General features: G+C 50.9%; 1 protein-coding gene across 2 annotated transcripts in view; it reads right to left on the bottom strand.

Moving 5' to 3' along the window:
• Positions 1 to 290: 290 nt before the first annotated feature.
• The window catches only part of CSTPP1 (centriolar satellite-associated tubulin polyglutamylase complex regulator 1), a 188,290-nt gene continuing 169,556 nt past the window's right edge, over positions 291 to 19,024 (bottom strand). For both annotated transcript variants that reach the window (XM_060017398.1, XM_060017400.1), the window contains 5 exons: positions 6,641 to 6,726; positions 4,474 to 4,669; positions 3,692 to 3,801; positions 1,305 to 1,368; positions 291 to 1,045 (listed from right to left, as the gene is read on the bottom strand). In XM_060017398.1, the coding sequence (XP_059873381.1) occupies positions 871 to 1,045; positions 1,305 to 1,368; positions 3,692 to 3,801; positions 4,474 to 4,669; positions 6,641 to 6,726 (631 nt within the window). In that variant the 3' untranslated portion in view covers positions 291 to 870. The remainder of the gene's footprint in view (positions 1,046 to 1,304; positions 1,369 to 3,691; positions 3,802 to 4,473; positions 4,670 to 6,640; positions 6,727 to 19,024) is intronic.

The raw sequence follows: 19,024 nt of genomic DNA, 5'->3' as shown, positions 1-19,024 counted from the left end.
AATGCTAACCCTTCGCGGCCAAAGTCTCTAAAGTTACGGGAACCTGGCCTTGAACCATCTGAGCTTGTTCCCTGAAGGTCCATTCCAGCTGTGAGGCACCTTTCCCATGAAAGGCTGAGGACGTGCAGGAGGTAAGCCCCTCTTTGCCATTATCTGAGGCAGTCCTCCAGGCTTGAGTGGTCCTCTGGCCCCCACTTCCCAGTCCTGCCAGAAAAAAGCTGGAACTTGGCACCAAAAACTCAAACTTGCCCCTTGCCTTCACCCCCTCAGTCTAGTGGCTTTAGACTCACCACTTACCAGACACAAGGGACTTTATTCATTTCACATATTTAACTGTTAGACACAGAGGAGACGAAGCAGTGTTTGAAAGTGAAATTAGTCTTTTCACCCACCCTTCTCCATCTTATGGCTAGTGGCTATTCCTCCAGCAGAAGGCCACCATGGCTATATCCTCCTGATACTTGCATCACTGGGTGTCACCCTTTACCATGCAAGGTCCTGCATGGTTATGCCCGGTCTCCCTCTTCCTGGAGTTGCTGTGAGGAGATGGGGACCGTCAGCAAAAGGCTAAAGCCAAGTCACCTTTCTGGTGGCCTCAGCTCAATCTGCTGTCAGCTTGGGGGCCCGATGAAAGCTGGCAGAGCCAGGAGAGCAGGCTGTTAACTTGCTAGGGTCACTGCTTAGCTTGGCTGATCATTAGAACCCCTCTGGCAGGTCTCTGGGCTGGGGCCGTTATTTGGCCTTTTCACCAGCAGAGGGCAGCATGGCACGGGGGTGGGAGAGGAGGTGGCCGGGAGTCCCAAGGGCTGGAGGGGAGGGGGGGGCGGGGAGCTGGGTACTGGGCGTTGTAGACAGGACCCTTCAGACTCCTCAAGTCTCGGACTCATCCGTTTCTTCGGTGGAGCCGTCGCTCTCTGCATCCATTTTGCGGGCGTGATGCAGAGGTCTCCAGGGGGAGCCAACCCGGGGAGGGGTCCGGGCAGGCAGGCAGCTGGCCTCTGGACCGGCAGTGACCGAGTTGACCAGGCCTGGGATCTGCGCCAGCCTGAAGAAGGGAAGAAGCCCAGAGGGCAGCGAGGTGCCTCCCGTCCGGAGACCAGGACCTCCGCACTCACTCTTGCATGTGGATGAAACCATGGGCTGTATTCCCAAAGGACTCAGAGAGGATCCCTCAGGCCTCTGCTGGCCCCCAAACCCCTCCCCAACCGATGGACAAGTGCTGTGTGACCCATGACGGGGCATTACCGCGTCTGACTGAGGTTTTGTACCCACAAGGGGGCAGCATCTTCCCACCTGACACTTACAGCCGTTCTAGTTCCTCATCCAGAGCTGGGTCGTGCATCAGGTCCCCTTTGTCAGGCAAAGCTCCTAGGAAATAATTGGGGGCACAGAGCTTAATCTGAGGATCCTTCACCCGGGCTGCAGTCACACAGCCCCGTGCCCAGCAGATGCCTATGTGCCCCTCACCTTCATGTCTGCCTATTCTGCCAACCCTGGGAGAGCTGATCTAAAAGCTTTGGGGAACAGAAGTTTAAGAGGTCTGCTAGGGGGGCAGTAAGTCCTAGGTACTGCTGGAAAAATTTAGTGAAGCCCACTGCCTACCCTTCCCAGTCATAGCTACGAGACATCCCCAAACCTTAAGGTCATTGCACAAACAGGACGATCTCCTTCCAAGACTAGATGGTGGGTTGTGAGCAGGTATTGAGGGTTTGGTCCTTTCCTGAGGCCCCAGTTACTGAGCTGAAAAGGAGCCAGAGACACAGGATACAGCCCAGGCCCCAAAGACCATAAGCTATCTAGTTTTGTGCCTCTAAATCAGAGTGACCCCACTTTGGAGACAGAATGGTCAAAAACGCTGCCTCAGCCTCTCCAGGGAGGGTCCCAGGGTGAGAAGAGAAGGCGGGGTCAGGATCAGATCAAACTCTCCTCTCCGTGGCCAGAAGCCGCGGGGAGGGGAGCTTGTCCCTTCTCTGCCACAAATCTCTTTGAGCTGGTTTCCTCAGTTATAAACCAAGGGAAGTAATTTTTGGATACTGGGGAAAGGTGAGAGGAGAGGGTCTAGGATGCTCTTTGGAGCAGTTAACAGTGGGAGGGAAGGTAAAGCTGAAGTTTGCAGATAGATTTTAACAGCAAATTGTTAGAGAAAAGAGCTTCACTGGTGGTCAGAAGCAAGATGTGGCTGCTAACAGTGCTAGTCTCTAGAAAGCCTCAAGCTTAAAATTATCCATCTGGCTCTAGTTCAATTCCTGACTTTTTCAGATGATGCCTCCTGGTCCCTTTTGTTCTAAGTGGTGTTTAAACTATGGTCCGGTGGAACCCTCTTGTTGTTTTGTGTCTGTGACGGGGGGGGGTGCCTTGAGGAGGACTAAGGGAACAGGACAACCCCTCCACAACTGGCTGCACCTGGGGGACCTCAGGTCTCTATTTCATACACTGGAGATGCAGGTGAGGGTAGAGACCATACACTTCTTTCCATCTCCCACTTGCCCGACATTAGTGCTCTGTAAAGGAACTTAAATGAATGACTGTCCTTCTTAAAGGACCCAGAAAAAGTGAAGGCATGACGTTAGTCTACGCTGTGCCCCACATGCTACTTAGCTTTTCCTTTTTCTTCCTAGTGGCTGACTTGTGGACAGGAAGGGAGGGTCAGTTACCTAGGAGTGTAAAAGAAAACCTAAGCCAATTCCCCACTCCCTGCCCCCTTACTGCTGACTCCTATTTGCCACATTTGTATTCCTCCTCCAGTTGGTGACCTTGGCTACCAACCTCATTCAGCTGAGGGGGCCCCATACCCGTGCACTGTGCCTGAGTGGACCCTCAGTCAGTCCTGCTGAGGTTTGTGCCCCTAGCAGGCTCTCTGTCCTGTAAGATCTAAAGCGTCTAGCCCAGCACTTGGGCTGCTGTGGCTGGCATTTAACGAATGTTCAATTTCCTTCTCTTGACCCCATTCCTGCAACTGGCAAAAGTCTTCTTTTGAGACTTAGGAACCTGGGATCTCAAGCACACCTGGATATCTCTTGAGGAGAGAGACTAATAATAAGAACCCCTCTCAAGCTCTGTGGCGATGACAGCCTGGTGGCCCCTCCCCTGGGAGGGCAGCAGGTGTGGGAGGGGGAAGAGGAGGGTGGGTGGGAAGGCCAACCGGTGAGAGTAAAACGATGGACAGGAAAAACTGGGTCAGTGCGGGCCTCTCTCCGCCCCCCGCCCCCCTTTTTTTCCACTCCCTTTCAGACTAATAAGATTTTTTTTCCAGATGGGAAAAAGGTCTCCCCAGACACACCTTTGCCCTGTTTACCGATGGGATTCAGGTGCCTCTGACACATAAGCTCCAGAGCCACTGATTAAATAGCCCTGTGTCTGCCCAACCTGCAGGCCACGCCCCAAAGCAGAAATGAGGGTTCCATGGGAGGGGCTGGGCGTGCCTCTGCCATGGAGAGGCTGCTTCATGCTGGGGCAGGACCTCGGCGGGGAAGCCTCTCCCTGGCCACGGGAGGGTGAGAGGCCTCAGAGGGCACATCTTGTGTTACACATGTTCTGGCTCCCTAGGCCTCAGAGTCTGGCCCTGAGAAGTCAAGGCAGACATGGTGAAGCTGCCTCCCCCTTGGGATTCCGTCCACCAACACGGGCCAGCTCCTATGTGGCTTTACACTGTAGGGGCAGGAGAGGCTGGCCACAGCTAGCTCTGGCTTACCTAGGGCTTGGTTGATCCCATGATGCTTTGAGAGGGCCACGAGGAATCCATAGAAGGTCAGTCTCTGAACGTTGCTTAGGACCTCTTTGACGAGTGCTGGGGGTGGGCAGCTAGAAGGGAGAATACAGATGCCAAATTCAAAGACTAGTGAGTCTGAGTGCCATCTTTTCATCCAAACCTTCAGGCTTAGGGGGATGCCCAAAGCCAAGACCGAGGGATCTGCCTACCCTGGGAGCCCTAAGACCCTGGGGAGTATAGCAGATCTCCAGAAGCAAGGCCTTGACTGTGAACAGAAAGGCTGGCATGTTCACTAACTGGTGCTTCACTGGCAGGGGTGGGAGTGGGGGAACGGGGAAATGGCGCTGGGCAAGGCCTCCTCTTGGAGGAGACCAAAACTGGCTGCTCTGTCCCCAAGGGGACTTTGTGCTACACAGGACAGCTTAACCCTCCCTTTCTGTAGGGTGAATTCCTCGCACAGTGAATATTTTTTTCCTTCTCTCTAAAAAGTCAAGACCAATCTATCTCCTGGCAAGGAGAAGGGGCCCAAGTTGGTCATCTACAGCTGCTCTTGCCCAAGTGAAAGCAATCCTTCCTGTGAGCCACCTGGGAAGACTTTCAGTCAACAGCCTGGACTGGGGGCAAATGGCACTGTTCTAATTTATACTATGACCATGAAGGGCCTAAAAGCCCTGGGCCAGTCAGAACAGCCTGCTGGAGATCTGTTCTGGGCCAGGAGCCTGCAATCCTGGGGCTGAGGTGGGGTCTGCGTGCCCATTTCTCACCTGTACTTGTGCCGGTCACACAAGTTCTCCAGGCACTGGTAGAACAGTGACGCCTCCACGCCCTCCAGCATGCTGGCCTCGCCCAAGGTAGGCCGCTGGCGGTGCTGCCCACTGGATGACGTCGGCACAATCACCGTATTGGGGTTCTTGCCTGACAGCAGGTCCTGATAGATGGCAGCCACGCTCTCCAGGAATTCTGGGTACAGGAGTAGAGGGGCACAGGTCAGGCGGGGATGACACACTTGGTCCCCTCACAGTGCCCTCCCTTCTCTGTGTGTTAGCTCAGCTCCACACCAGCCTCAGTCCTCAGCGCACAGTGTCCTGGGAGCAGGGGCCCTCGGCCTCATGTGACCACTACACTCATGAGAGATGACACTAATATGTGTTTCAGCTCAAATGTCCCCTCCTCTGGCAGTTGTTCCTAGACCAGGTGAGACCCCCTGTTACATCCTTTCATGCACCCTGTACTCCTCTGTAGTGCTTATCCAGTGAGGGGTTTTCTGTGTAACTACTTGTTCACTCTGTCTCCTTGCTGGAATGGAAGATCTTGCATAAAGGCCTGGATCATGCCTTGTCAGCCTTCCTGTCCCAGCACCTAGCACTGTGCCCGGCACATAGAAAATGCTATAAATATTTCTGAAAAATTTTGAAAGGGGCTTCCCTGGTGGCGCAGTGGTTGAGAGTCCACCTGCCGATGCAGGGGACGCGGGTTCGTGCCCCGGTCCGGGAAGATCCCACATGCCGCGGAGCGGCTGGGCCCATGAGCCATGGCCACTGAGCCTGCACATCCTGAGCCTGTGCTCCGCAACGGGAGAGGCCACAACAGTGAAAAGCCCGCATACCGCAAAAAAAAAAAAAAAAAAAAAAATTTTGAACGGTGAACGTGTGCACAGTCCTGCTGGTAAGCCCATCTTGTGAGCCACACGCCTCTCTGACTCAAGAAAGCAGGTGGGAATACCAGTGTGGGAGAGAAAGCTTGCAAGCTGCTCATTTATTAAACATTTGAATTCGTTTTCAAATGCTAGTAGCTGAGCCCTCGTAGGTAAGCAGAGACTTATGGCCCATCTCCCCGCTGCTGCCCCACCCTGGGACCACTGTGAGGAGAGCCCTGACAGGCAGCCAAGGGAAGAAGGTCTCCACACGTGGCTGCACCTTCTCTAGGGCCCAAGAAACTTCAGAGAAATGGGAAATGGACACCTGGAGCTGCTAAGAGCAGGTGGCGAGACACCAGGCTCCAGCCCCTGCCTGACCAGGCCCTTGGGCCGCCATCAGGAAAACAGAATGTGGCGCCTGAGTGAGGCCAGGGCTGGCTGGGGCCACCCGTTGGCAGGAAGGCCACGTCCAGGCTCCAAGGACAGCCTTCTGTTTACTGGAATAGCCTGTTTTAAACAAGTTTGTTTATGGACATAGCCAGCAGTTTCTAAATCCAACATTCCATTTGATGTTGCTGTGTGTGAGCTGCTGGGCACTGGCGTTCATTCATCTATTTTTATTCCACCTGAGCCCAGAAGGTATTTAAGGGCACAGCTGGTGAGCACTGGGGAGCAGGGTGGGAGTGTGAGAGAGGACTGGCGTGCGCTTATTGAAAGCTGTGTGGGTGGAAAATGTGTGCTCACATATCTGAGTCAGGGCCCAGGGAGAGACCCCCGATCGCAGTGACACAGCAGAGTGGCTGAGCGCACTGGCTGTGGAGTGGGCCCTCTGCAGGTCTGCGCTCCACCCCCAGAAGCGCGGTGTCTCTGGCAGCTTTACCTCTGTCGGCTTCTCTCTTAAAGGACCTACCTCTCAGGGGTGCTGTAAGGATTAAGGTGCTTAGTGCTGTGCCTGGCACACAGTAAGTTTTCGACAGTGAATTTATCGGGTGTTGTTCCAATAGTGTGTATTGTTGTTACTGTCATTATCACTTAAACTGATGTGTTGCGCTGCTGGCTGGAAGCACTGCAGTTTCCTATGTCTTGAGGAGGCTGAGGGAGTCGGCTCTGCAGACTGAATCTTGTGACCACCAGCAAGAACTAGACATCCTGCTGGTGGGTGACCGGCTGTGAAGCACACCACGGAGGGAGGAGGGGAGAAGTGCACGCGCCGGGCACACCGATGGAAAGGGCAACAGGGTAGGAGAGGGCACGTGGTCCTGACAGGAGCCACAGGGGTCCTGGGAGACTCTCACCTGAGTAGTAAAACTGGATCTGGAAGGCAAAAAGGAAATCTGAAAAAGACATCAAGCAGTCCATGGCGTCGTCCATGAGCACAATCCTGAGGGGGGAAGAGAGAGAAAATATGAGAGGATGCGTGTACGTGTGTGTCTGGGGGAGCATTCGAGCGAGCTGTCCCTGGGGATCCAGTCTCCCTTGGGACAGCAAGACACTGGGGAGAGGGCTCCCCCAGACAAGGTCCTCCCGGTCACGCCACTTCTCCATCGTTTGGACTCTGTCACCAAACTGAACTGAAGCGGGAGGCAGGCTCCCGCTTCAGTGTCTGTGGCACCAGCTGGAGGATGGGACGTGGGTGGGTGCTGACAAGGAGAGGGGGTGCAGCTGCAACGCAGCCAAGACCCCTTTTCATACCCTTAAGAGTAAACACTTCTGTCCTGCAGTGAGGACCATTTAGTTCAGAATAAATACAGCTGATCAGAAAAGGCAAAAAGAACAGCCAAGAGGTTTAAAGGGGTCTTGGCAAGTGGCACTGAGATTTAATAAGCTACCAAGGGCCTTCAGAACGGCTACAGGCACCTCCGTGCTGGGACACAGCTGGCACAAAGAGCAGAGGGTACCGCTTGGGGTCTGCACTTGAGAGGGTCCAAGAACACACCCCATCCTGCGGCGCTGCGGGTCCTCCACGCACGCCGTTCGCTCTCACAAGCTGGCCACCTCCTGCTGTCTGCTCTCTCCACCCCTCCGCCTGCGCGCTCACCTCGCAGGAAGAAAACCATGTGACCACTAAAGGGCTCAGACCAAGGCCACGTTCATACTCTGCTCAGGGCCTCACTGGACAGGACAGGAAGAGAAGGAAGTTAGCACTCGCTGGACTCCATCCATGTGCCAGGCAGGGTGCCAAACTCACCTGCTGATGGGAAGCTGGCCCCCCCATCTGTTTCTTTTCTTTGTTGTTTTTTGTTTTGGCTGTGCTGTGTGGCATATGGGATCTTAGCTCCCCGACCAGGGATCGAACCCGCACCCCCAGCAGTGGAAGCACAGAGTCCTAACCACTGGACCACCAGGGAAATACCCGCCCCCACCTCCCCATCTGTTTTTGACTGGGCCCTATCTTTCCTTTAAAAACAAAAAACCTTTTATTTTGCTCTCTCGTGCATTTTTCTAATTCTCTCTCCACCTCCCTGGGTCCGAGAATCCCCAGACTGGCAACTGGATCAGCTCCAGAGAGAGCAGGCATTGCTCACCTCTGGGGAAGGGGCTTTAGAGAGAATATAATGTGAGCAGTGCCCCTGGAATTGTGCCAGGCAGCTGCCCTGGTTTCAGGTCTCCCCGAAGAAAGCAATGGTTCCTACCTCTAGTCTTCAGTTGTAATAATGGTAACGATAGAAACAGGCCATATTGACTGAGTCCGTACTTCACGGCAGGCACGGTATAAGGTATTTTACTTATATCAATTAAAATTTATCCCACAACAATCCTATGAGGTAGGTCTTGTTGATTATTCCCATTTTACAGGTGAAGAGATTAAGTCTCAGAGCAGTCAGCTTGCTGAGGTCGCACAGCTGGTGAATTTGCTCTACACGTCATGTACTTACTTTCTACTAGGTCTCACTGCCTCTTTTAAAATAAAGATACAGAATATGAACACTTGCACTTTAATTCTTAGTCTATTAGCTTCCTGACTTATCTTTTTTCTTCTCACCTATATCTTAGGGCCTTAACTGTTTCTCATGTATCTCCTGGGGAAGACAAAAGCTGCCTCAACTACCAGAATTCAACATTAAAATTCCAGCTGGAAAAAAATTCAAGGCCAGAGTGGGAGGACGCAATGCTGCCAACGGCCACGGGAGGGCGTCCTGGTCTCTCCGGCAGAGGCTCCTGGGCCCAAGCGTTGAGCCGTTGGCTAAGTAGTTACCCCGTTTCTCAGAACCTCAGGCAGGCGAAAGGGAAGAGAGGGGGCACAAAGCCCAGATTCTGATATCTGGATCGGGAGAGAGAGGTAGAGAGAGGGCAGGTAGTAGGGACTGGGTGACAGAGACACCCAAACTACAGAGGAAGAGTGAGCTCTCCCAGAGCCCCAGGGAGGAGGAGCCACCAGCACCTCCAAGTCGTTCCTTCCCAGGCTCACAGGGAAGGAAAGGCCCCAGAGGAGAGAAGGCAGTGACGTCTCCTTCCTGCCCCACTCCCAGGACAGCTGAGAACCCGAATGGCCTGAAGTTAATTGCTAGGGAAGAGTGCCGGGCTGAGAATACCCCCAAGCAGGAAACCACGAAGGGAACCAAAGCCTTTGAAGGTGTTGCATGGCTCCTCTTGGTTTATCATCAACCGGGACCTGGTGCTCCTGTTTATAGCAGTTACGTCCATTTACAATTTCTCTCTTTACCTATTTATTCATTCATTTCATACAGATGGTCCCCGACTTACGATGGTTCAACTTAGGTTTTTTTTTTGCGGTACGCGGGCCTCTCACTGTTGTGGCCTCTCCCGTTGCGGAGCACAGGCTCCGGACGCACAGGCTCAGCGGCCATGGCTCACGGGCCCAGCTGCTCCGCGGCATGTGGGATCTTCCCGGACCGGGGCACGAACCCGCGTCCCCTGCATCGGCAGGCGGACTCTCAACCACTGCGCCACCAGGGAAGCCCCAACTTAGGTTTTTTGACTTTACAATGGTGTGAAAGCAAGACGAATTTGGTAGAAACCATGTTTTGAATTTTAAATCTTGATCTTTCCCTGGCCTAGTGATGCGCAGGACATACTCCCTCGTGATGCTGGGCGGTGGCAGCTCCCGGTCAGCTACACGGTCACCAGGGTGGACACAGACAGCCATTCTGTACCAGACTACCATTCTGTTTCTCACTTTCAGTACAGTGTTCAATCAATTACATAAGAGATTCAACACTTTATTATAAAATAGGCTTTGTGTTAGATGATTTTGTTCAACTGTAGGCTGATGTAAGTGTTCTGAGCACATTTAAGGTAGGCTGGGCTAAGCTATGATCTTTGGTAGGTTAGGCGTAAAAACGCATTTTTGACTTTTGATATTTTCAACTTACAACAGGTTTATCAGGACATAACCCCACTGAAACTCGAGGAAGATCTGTATTGCAATATAATTCAAATACCATAAAATTCACCCTTTAAAAGTATACAGTGGGGCTTCCCTGGTGGCGCAGTGGTTGAGAGTCCGCCTGCCGATGCAGGGGACGCGGGTTCGTGCCCCGGTCCGGGAAGATCCCACATGCCGCGGAGCGGCTGGGCCCGTGAGCCATGGCCGCTGAGCCTGCGCATCCGGAGCCTGTGCTCCGCAACGGGAGAGGCCACAACAGCGAGAGGCCCGCGTACCACACACACACACACACACACACAAAAGTGTACAGTATTTTTTAGTATATTCACAGACTTGCACAATCATCACCACTGTTTAATTCCAGAAGTTGTAATTCTTGCTGATCGTCATGCTCCTGAGACAGGCCCTGCCACGCCAGGGCTTCCAGCCAATTGCCATAAGCATCTTCCTCTCCCAGCCGCAGCCAGGACTGGCAGCTGCAAGCAGGGCCCGCCCTTCCAGCCCCGGCCCGGCTGCAGCTTTCTGTGGGTAGCCATTCTTGACTAGGAACGGTAGCTCCCTCTCTTGAGAGGGTGGCAGCGGTCTCCGTGGGAGCGGGGCGACCCTGCGTGTGCTCTGGTTTTGGCCCCTGCTCCCCGGTGGGCTGAGACTCAGATTGGTCAGGAGGCACCAGCAGGCTAGCTGGGGGAGGCACACGGGCAGCAGGGGCTTTCTTTCTGAGGGACAGGTGGCTGGGATCCCGGCAGCACCTGTGCCTGGGACTGAGGGGTTTTCTTGATTGCAAGCAATGAGACTGGCTGCCCGAGAAGCCGATTGGATCTCAGCTGCCATTAACAGCAACGCTCCTCTGCTCAGCCAGAAAATGGAGTCCTCCTGACATCCTGGAAACTCCCCTCCTTGCCTGCCCCACATCAGTCAGTCACCGAGTCCTATCAGTCCTCTTCTGGACATTTCTCTTGCATCTGTCTACTTCTTTCCATTTCCACAGCCCCCATCCAACGCCCACCTCCACCTCTGCTTCCTGGACAACGGAACGACCTCCTACCCAGTTTTCTGCAACACTCTTGCCTGCTTCTAATTGAGTGTCCATACTGTGGTCAGAAGGATCTTCCAAACGTGAATTTGACCATCTTACAACTCTGTTTGAAACCCTTCCTGGGCTTCCCATTGCCCTTAGAGCAAAGTCTCCCATCCTTATCCTGGCTTATGAGCCTGCATGACCTGCCCTCTGCCTCCGCTCACCTTTCTAGACTCATCGGAGGCCCCAGGCAGGGTCCCTCACGATGTTCCAGCCACACAGATGCTTCAGTTCTTCCTTCCTCCTGCCCCCCATGCCCTTCTCCTCACCGACCTGGTTGATGCCGCCTCACTCTTCGGGGTGCAGCCACAGAGCACCCCTTTGGGAAGGCGAGGGTAGGCCTCCCTGCTCTGGCTTCCACAGTTCTCTGTGACCCCCTCACACTGTTCGTGTCTGTCTTTGCCCCAGGACTGTAAGATCCACCAAGTTACACCTCTGTCTCTCTGTTCGCTGCCTGACTCAAGCGCCAGTGTGGTGCAGGGCACACAGTAGGCACTCGGTAAGTATTTGCTGCATGAAGGAAAGCATGAACAAATGACTACGAGAGGCTGCGGTATTCCCTCTTCTCTTTCCCTGGCAAGGCGACCTCTGGATCCTACATCCAGCTCTGGACAGTCCATTTAAGGGGAATAAACTAGAGTCACGGAATAGGGAGGTCAGAGTGGTGGAGTCTGCACACCAGGATATCAGACAGATGACTGCCTTTAGCTCCTTTAGCCTGGAAGAGAAGATGAAGGAGGAAGTGAGGCCGAGGCCCGACTCTTGAAGGGCTGCCTCTGAGGGAGATGTCACAGGGGTCTAGAGTTTGGCTCTAGAAGACTTGAAGATGCTCATCTCTGGGATTATGGCTGCTTTGTGAGGGAGTGAGCTGCTTGTTGCTGGAGATATTCAAGCAGAATACTTCCCGAAAGTATGAAAGAGCTCCTTCTAGCCCTGAGAGAGTGTCATCCCAAGGGTGGACAGAACTAACAGCTTCTCCTGTTAATGCGGGTTCTGCTGGGGGGAAAGTTTGCTGTTCAGAGGACCATCGCTGCAGAAAAGTCTGAAAGACTTACAAAAAGGTGCTTTTAGAAACATCATATGCTGCATTGTCCATCTCCAGACTGATGCTCTGACCCATAAAAGTTCTGGGCATCTGGCATTGGAGTCTTGGCAGAACTGTGGGAAAAGGCAGGCACGGGGCTACAGGTCTGTCTTTGCCTTTGGTGACAGGGCCAACCCCAGGCTGTAGGCCCTACAACCCACCCACAGCTGCTCCACCCTGAACTCAAACTTGTCACCAGCCCCCGAGGGCTCAAGAGGAGTTTCTTGAAGACAGGTCATCCACGTGTGCTGTTTTCCAGTTGACGGCAGTTGGCTCAAAACCCCTTCCTGCCAGAGGCCTCCTGCTGGCCTGCCGGCTGCCTCTGACACCTGCAGGAGACAGGCCGCCCCTGCTTTGAAGTGGAGCCAGCAGGAAGCTGCTGCCAACGAGAGTCTGTGCACATCCACTGGATCGTGGAGGAATCCCTGCCGGCCAGGCCTCAGGGCTAGAGAGAGGAACTCCGGGGACAAGTAAAGGCACTCTAGCTCAGGTTGGCTCTGAGCAGAACCATGTGAAGGGTGGAGTCCAGGGCAGCGACTGGAATGGAGAAAGAGCACTTGGCAGGGTCTGAGCTACTCCCAAGGGGGCTGGCCGTGCTCTCACTCCCATGCTGACTTCCAACAGCTGGGATGGGCTGGCTGGCTGGAGTTAAGTGGGTGCCAAGGAAGCAAACAGCTTTCAGTCCGAACCTACTGACTTACCAGCTTCCTATTCCCCCTTAAGGGTCAGTATCTCTGGTCTAGTGGCATGAGCTGTACCTGTTTTTTTTTGTGTGTGTGCAGTTCTGGGTTAGCGGCCCTGGGATCAAATCCCAGCTCTAGAACCGACTGGCCAAGTTACCTTTTCTTGGGCGAGTTATGTTTTCTCCTGGAGTTTCCATTTCCTTATCTGTAAAGAGGGGATGATTATAGTTCCTCTTTCACGGGATTCTTGTGAAGACTCAACATGGTGATATACTGTGCCTATTGTATTATTATATACGAGTAATCACTCAAAATAAGTGTGAGCTGCTACCAATAAGTGTTCTAGCTGGTTTCAGGTGATGGAAGGGCTCAAAATAGCAAATGAAAATATAGCTCAGAGGAAGTAGGTGCTGCCAGCGCCCGGCAGGGCAGAGGCTCTCAGGCGGGAGCTAGCTATCCTGTTTCAAGTCCACTTTTGGGGGAAGCCAGGCCAAAGCCAGGGCCAGGAGGAACGCTTCCATGACTGCACTTCCTTTGGGAGGTCACATGAGCAGCGTCTTTCATGGGTGCAGCTGAAGCGTGTCTCCGAGTCTGTCTGGGATCCCGGGACACCTCTGTGGACTATGTCTTAAAGTCAGGGCCATGAGTGAGGATGAAACTACACCCTGGCCACCTTCTCCAGGTGGTGTCAGGGTTTCCTGTGACACTTCCTCAGGTTTGCCCCTCTTCTGGACTGTGTCGGAGGCACCCCTGTGCCTCACAAGCTGCCTCCAAGTTCAGGCCCTCAGAGCAGCATGGGGTGTCCAGGTCATGGCTCTCCCTGGGCTCTGGCCTGCATCTCCAGGGGGTCCCAATCCCACCTGCCCTGTGGTGCCTGAGAAGCTGGATCCAGAGAGTGTGGGAAGCAGCAACAACTACAGCAACACGGTATTCGTTAAGGCCTTACTTGGTCAGCGCCATACATCTGTCATTGCATTTTCTTCTCACGTTAATCCTATGAGGTGAGATCGGTGGATATCTTTACCGCGAACATGGAGGTTCAGAAACCTGACCAGGTCTCAAGGCAGAAGCAAAAGAGCTGTAATTCAAACACAGGCCCCTCTGACGCTAACCACAGTTCCCAGGCCACTGCAGCTGCTTCCAGAAAGAAGTGGCAATAACACCTCCTGCCGGTGGCGCTGTCCCTCCTCCCACCCTTGGTGTAGAGCCGTGGCCCCCAGGAGGGCTGGAGGCTTAGGCCCGGATACTGCTTCTTCCCTGCAGACACCGTGAAGGCCCCGCTTGGCCACTTCAGCTCCATTATCCTTGTCTCTCCCAAGAAGCTTTACAGACGGTGGGGGTGGGGGAATGTTCCATGATCTTAGGATAAAAACCCAAATCCAGTGCATGGCCTGTGAGGCCCTCTCTTCTCCCAGTCCCCAAACTCCTCAAACTCCAGGCCCACTGACTCCCCAGTTCCCCTAGGTCCTCACTGGAGAAAGAGGGGCTTCTTTCCAGGCTGCTTACTTTCCCTAGACGGCCTTTCCCTCTCCCTGCTCCCTCCCTAAATCCTACCCACGCTTTTCACTTTATTTTTTACTTTTTTGGCTGCATTGGGTCTTTGTTGCTGTGCCCGGGGTTTCTCTAGTTGCGGTGAGTGGGGGCTACTCTTCGTTGTGGTGCACGGGCTTCTCATTGCGGTGGCTTCTCTTGTTGTGGAGCACGGGCTCTAGGCATGTGGGCTCAGTAGTTGTGGCTCGCGGGCTCTAGAGTGCAGGCTCAGTAGTTGTGGTGCACAGGCTTAGTTGCTCTGCGGCATGTGGGATCTTCCCGGACCATGGCTCGAACCTGTGTCCCCTGCATTGGCAGGAGGATTCTTAACCACTGCGCCACCAGGGAAGTCCCCTTTTCACTTTAAATAAAATATTTAAAACGTCAAAAAAATTACACAGACTAACATAACAAACGTTTGTATACCCACTAGCTAACTTCATCAAAACTTCACATTTTGCCACCCTTGCTTCAATGTTTAAAAGCTTTGTAAAATATTACACATATAGATTAAAACACCTGGACACCTGGACACCCTCCCTCATCCCCTTCCTCTACCTTCCTCCTCAGAGATCGTCACTGGGGCTTGAGGGCTTAGCATTCATTCATTTAAACTTGGGCTTGGCATCCCTCCCATGTTTCCATACTATATTAACTCACACAAATGTCTACATTGTTAAAATATTATATAACTTTGTTTTGCTTGTTCTCAGACTCTATGCATCACTTGGTAACCTGACATTTTGAGATTTATCAGTGCTGATGCATATATAGCTCCCTGCATTCATTTTAGCTGCTCTATAGATTTCCACAGAATGGAGATAGCACACTTTGTCCTTTCTACTGCATAGGGACGGGCAGAGGGTTCCATTGGTAGCGATTACAAATAATGCTGCATGTCTCCTTATAACCAGGCACACGTCTTGAACTTTTTAAGATGTGCCCAAATTGCTTCAAAGTGATTATACCAATTTACACTACCACTAGCAGTTTAGGAGAGTTCCCACTGTCCCACATTCTCACCAATACTTGTATTATCTCACTTTAAAATTTTTGCCCATTTGATGACTGTGAAGTGGTATCTCAATTTAATTGGCATTTCCTTGATACCAGTGAGTTTGGCCATGAAGATATGCCCAAATGTTTATTAATTGTTAGGGTTTTCTCTTCTATATATTATCTGTTTGTATCTTTGGACTGTTTTTCTACTGAGGTTCTTCATCTTTTTCTTATTGATTTGTAGGAGTTCTTCATAAGCAATTCTTTTTTTTTTAATAGTTTTTAACTCTTTTTTTAAAAAAATATTAATTTAATTAATTTATTTATTTGGCTGGGCTGCACCAGGTCTTAAACTTAGTTCCTGCACGCAGGATCTTCATTGCCGTGTGCAGGATCTTCGTTGCGGCATGCGGGATCTTTGTAGTTGTGGTGTGCAGGATCTTTAGTTGTGGCATGTGGGATCTAGTTCTCTGACCAGGGATCAAACCCAGTCCCCCTGCATTGGGAGCGCGGAGTCTTAGCCACTGGACCACCAGGGAAGTCCCCCATAAACCATTCTTGAGACTAAAAAACTCTGCAGACTAATCTGTTGTTAGTTACATATGTAATAAATATCTTCTAGTCACTGGCTTGTCTTTCAACTTTGTTTACAGCATCTTTTGTTGAACAGAAAATTTTAATCTTAATTCTCCGGTAGTCCTGCGGGTTAGGGTTCAACACTTGCATTGCTGTGGCTAGGGTTCACTTTGCCATCAGGGAATTCGTGCTTCCTAGCAGATACTTCCCCTTTCTCTAGAATGTCAGCCCCACGAGGGCAGGGGCTCGGTTTTGTTCACTGCTCTGTCCTCAGCACCTGGAAGAGTGCCTGGCACAGAACAGGCACTCTCCATGAACACTGGCTGAATGATTGAATAAGTGAATGCAATTCTGCTTGTGGTCAGTTTATCAACCTTGTCCACTGGGCTTGGGCTTTAAGAATTTTTATCTTGTTTTAAGAATTTTTTAACTACCTGGTGGCCATAAAAATATTTTCTCCTAATCTCTTTTAAGAGTATTACGGTTTTGCATTTTACACTTAGGTCTGTAATCTATGTGAAATTGACTTCTGAATATAGTCTGAAGTAGGGAGCTAATTTTATTTTATCGTATGTGGATAAACTGTCGACTGAAAAAAACATGCACAACGTGAGAGTTTTGAGTTAAGTTTTATTTGGGGCAAAATGAGGACTACGGCCTGGGAGATAGCATATCAGATAGCTCTGAGAAACTGCTCTGGAGAGGTAGGGGGGAAGGTTGGTATATATGTGATTTTGGTGAAGGGGACGTACATGCAATCCAGCACACATTTTTGCAGAAGGCTGTCACTAGTCTTGTGAAGTTTACTGCTGGTCATGAGGACAGGTGTCTCCATTAATGATTTTAATGCCTTTTCAGGTATGAGGAGATGCAAGAATTGGGCTCGTAAAATCTTCCCTTGAAAATATCTAACTATCTGGGACTTCCCTGGCGGTCCAGTGGTTGAGACTCTGCGCTTCCACTGCAGGGGGCATGGGTTTGATCCCTGGTTGGGGAAGATCCCACATGCAGCATGGCCAAAAAAAAAAAAAAAAATCTAACTATCTGAAGGCCTGTTCTGCCATTTTTCCCCAGAGCACAGAGCGCTTCATTCCTGATCTCCGCTCTGAATCCCACTCAGGGTGTGTTGAAGGTCAGCGGCTGTAGTGGCTTAATCCTTGTAAAGGCAGATGGCAAGTTCCAAATTTTTAGTTGGCATTATGATGGCCTTATAATCAGTCCTAGTAGTTGATAGGGCAAATTCATCTCTTATTAATCCTTCAGGTCTCAGGTTCAACATCTCTGTTTTATGGACAAGTTTTTCATGATTCCCCAGGTTAGGCTGGGTATCCTGTTTATATGTTCCTATAGCACTTAGCTCTTCGTTTATTTAATGTCTGCTGCTCTGTCAGTTTGTAAGTTCTTCCAGGGCTGGAGCAACATTGTCATAGCCCCTCCACAAGCACGACTGGCAATATGACAGGCACTCAATTTGGTAAATGAAAGAATGGGGAGGGAAAGGATAGTCTGTTTAGGTGAAAGACCTTTGGGGCAACAGTGACACTGTCAGATGGCAGGTCAGATCTGGGGAGGAGATCTATGCAGGATGATATTGCAGAGGAGAAGCATAAAGAAAGACATCAAGAGAGCATAAAGCTGTATCTTCAGGGCACGGCATGAGGTCTGGCAGAGGGTAGATGTTCAGTAAACATTTGAAAAATGAATATAGGAATGAAGTATCACTCCCCACTTACTAATTATAATTATATTCTTTAAAAATAGGTAAGGGAGGGATTTTCCTGGTGGTCCAGTGGTTAAGAATCCATCTTGCAATGCAGGGGACGCTGGTTTGATCCATGGTCGGGGAATGAAGATCCCACATGCCATGGGGCAGCTGAGCCCATGAGCCACAACTAGCAAGCCCACGCACCACAACTAGAGAAAGGCCTGAGTACCGCAACAAAGAGCTCGCATGCTAGAACGAAAGATCCTGCGTGCCGCAACTAAGGCCTGATGCAGCCTAAATAAATAAATAAATAAATAAATAATAGGTAAGGGAATTCCCTGGTGGTCCAGTGGTTAGGACTCTGTGCTCTCACTGCCAAGGGCACGGGTTCAATCCCTGTTCGGGAACTAAAATCCCACAAGCCACACAGTGCGGCCAAAAAAACAAAACAAAACAAACAAAAAAAGACTTTGTGACACGTATTTTACATGCATTATCTCATTAAATCCTAAAAACACTCTATGAGGCAGGTGCTATTATATTTCCATTTTAAAGATGAAGAAATTGAGGCTCAGAGGAGTTGCTCAAGGTCACAAGCCTATGAGTGAAGGAAGTGAGATTTGAACCCAGGGCTGTCTGGCTCCAGCACCTGAGTCCTACACCATTAGGCCATTCAACCTTTGTGATACAGGGACCAGCTGAAAAATGACTCTCTTAAATGGAGGTGACTTGTTAGGTCTAAAACTAGATTCCTTAGAGGAGTTTATGTGCTTTTGAAGCACTATATGTATTCAGCATATAACCATGATAAAAGAGCTTTTCCTGTTAAACATATATTACTCACTAGGAAATCTGGCTTTAAGTGAGGGAGAAGTGAGTTAGTGTTTCAGATGACAAGAGTGAGAAGGAAAAGCAATTCCTTTTAATGCAATCAATTCTAAAATGCCAGAAAGAGGTTGGCATGCAATGCTCTAAAGTGGTTCTCAAAGTGTGGTCCCAGACCATGAGCATCACCTAAGAACCTATAAGGAATATGGATTCTTGAGCCCCACCTCAGACCCATTGAACTCTGAGCATGGGGCTGGGCCATCGCGGTTTAGTAAGTCCTGCAGGTGATTCTGATTCACGCTCAAGTTGGAGAACCACTGCTTTAAATCTTCACCCTTGGAGGGAAGCTTCCCACCCCTGTGTCATTTGGGCCTTGAATGGATTACAGGTGTGATGGTCCCCCCGGCCCAGGAGGGAGGAGACACAGGCAGTCCTGTCTTTACCCTACTTTTTGTTATATATTATTTTCTGAACTTTGTGAAGGGAAAAAAGGCCAGAAACCACTGCCTTAGGGAACCCAGGAACTTCTCACTTATTTAATTTTTTAATTGAAGTATAGTTCATTTACAGTGTTGTGCTAATTTCTGCTGTACAGCAAAGTGACTGTTATACACATATATACATTCTTTTTTAATATTTTTTTCCACTATGGTTTATCCCAGGAGGTTGGATATAGTTCCCTGCACTATACAGTAGGACCTCGTTACTTATCTATTCTAAATGTAATAGTTTGGGACTTCCCTGGTGGGTCAGTGTTTAAGAATCTGCCTGCCAATGCAGGGGACATGGGTTTGATCCCTGGTCCGGGAAGATCCCACATGCCACAGAGCAACCAAGCTCGTGTGCCA

This window comes from Delphinus delphis, chromosome 8, assembly GCF_949987515.2.
Source record: "Delphinus delphis chromosome 8, mDelDel1.2, whole genome shotgun sequence".
In the NCBI taxonomy this organism is placed as follows: Eukaryota; Metazoa; Chordata; class Mammalia; order Artiodactyla; family Delphinidae; genus Delphinus; species Delphinus delphis.
The sequence above is the reverse complement of the archived record's forward strand: the minus strand, read 5'-3'. Positions and strand labels throughout refer to the sequence as shown.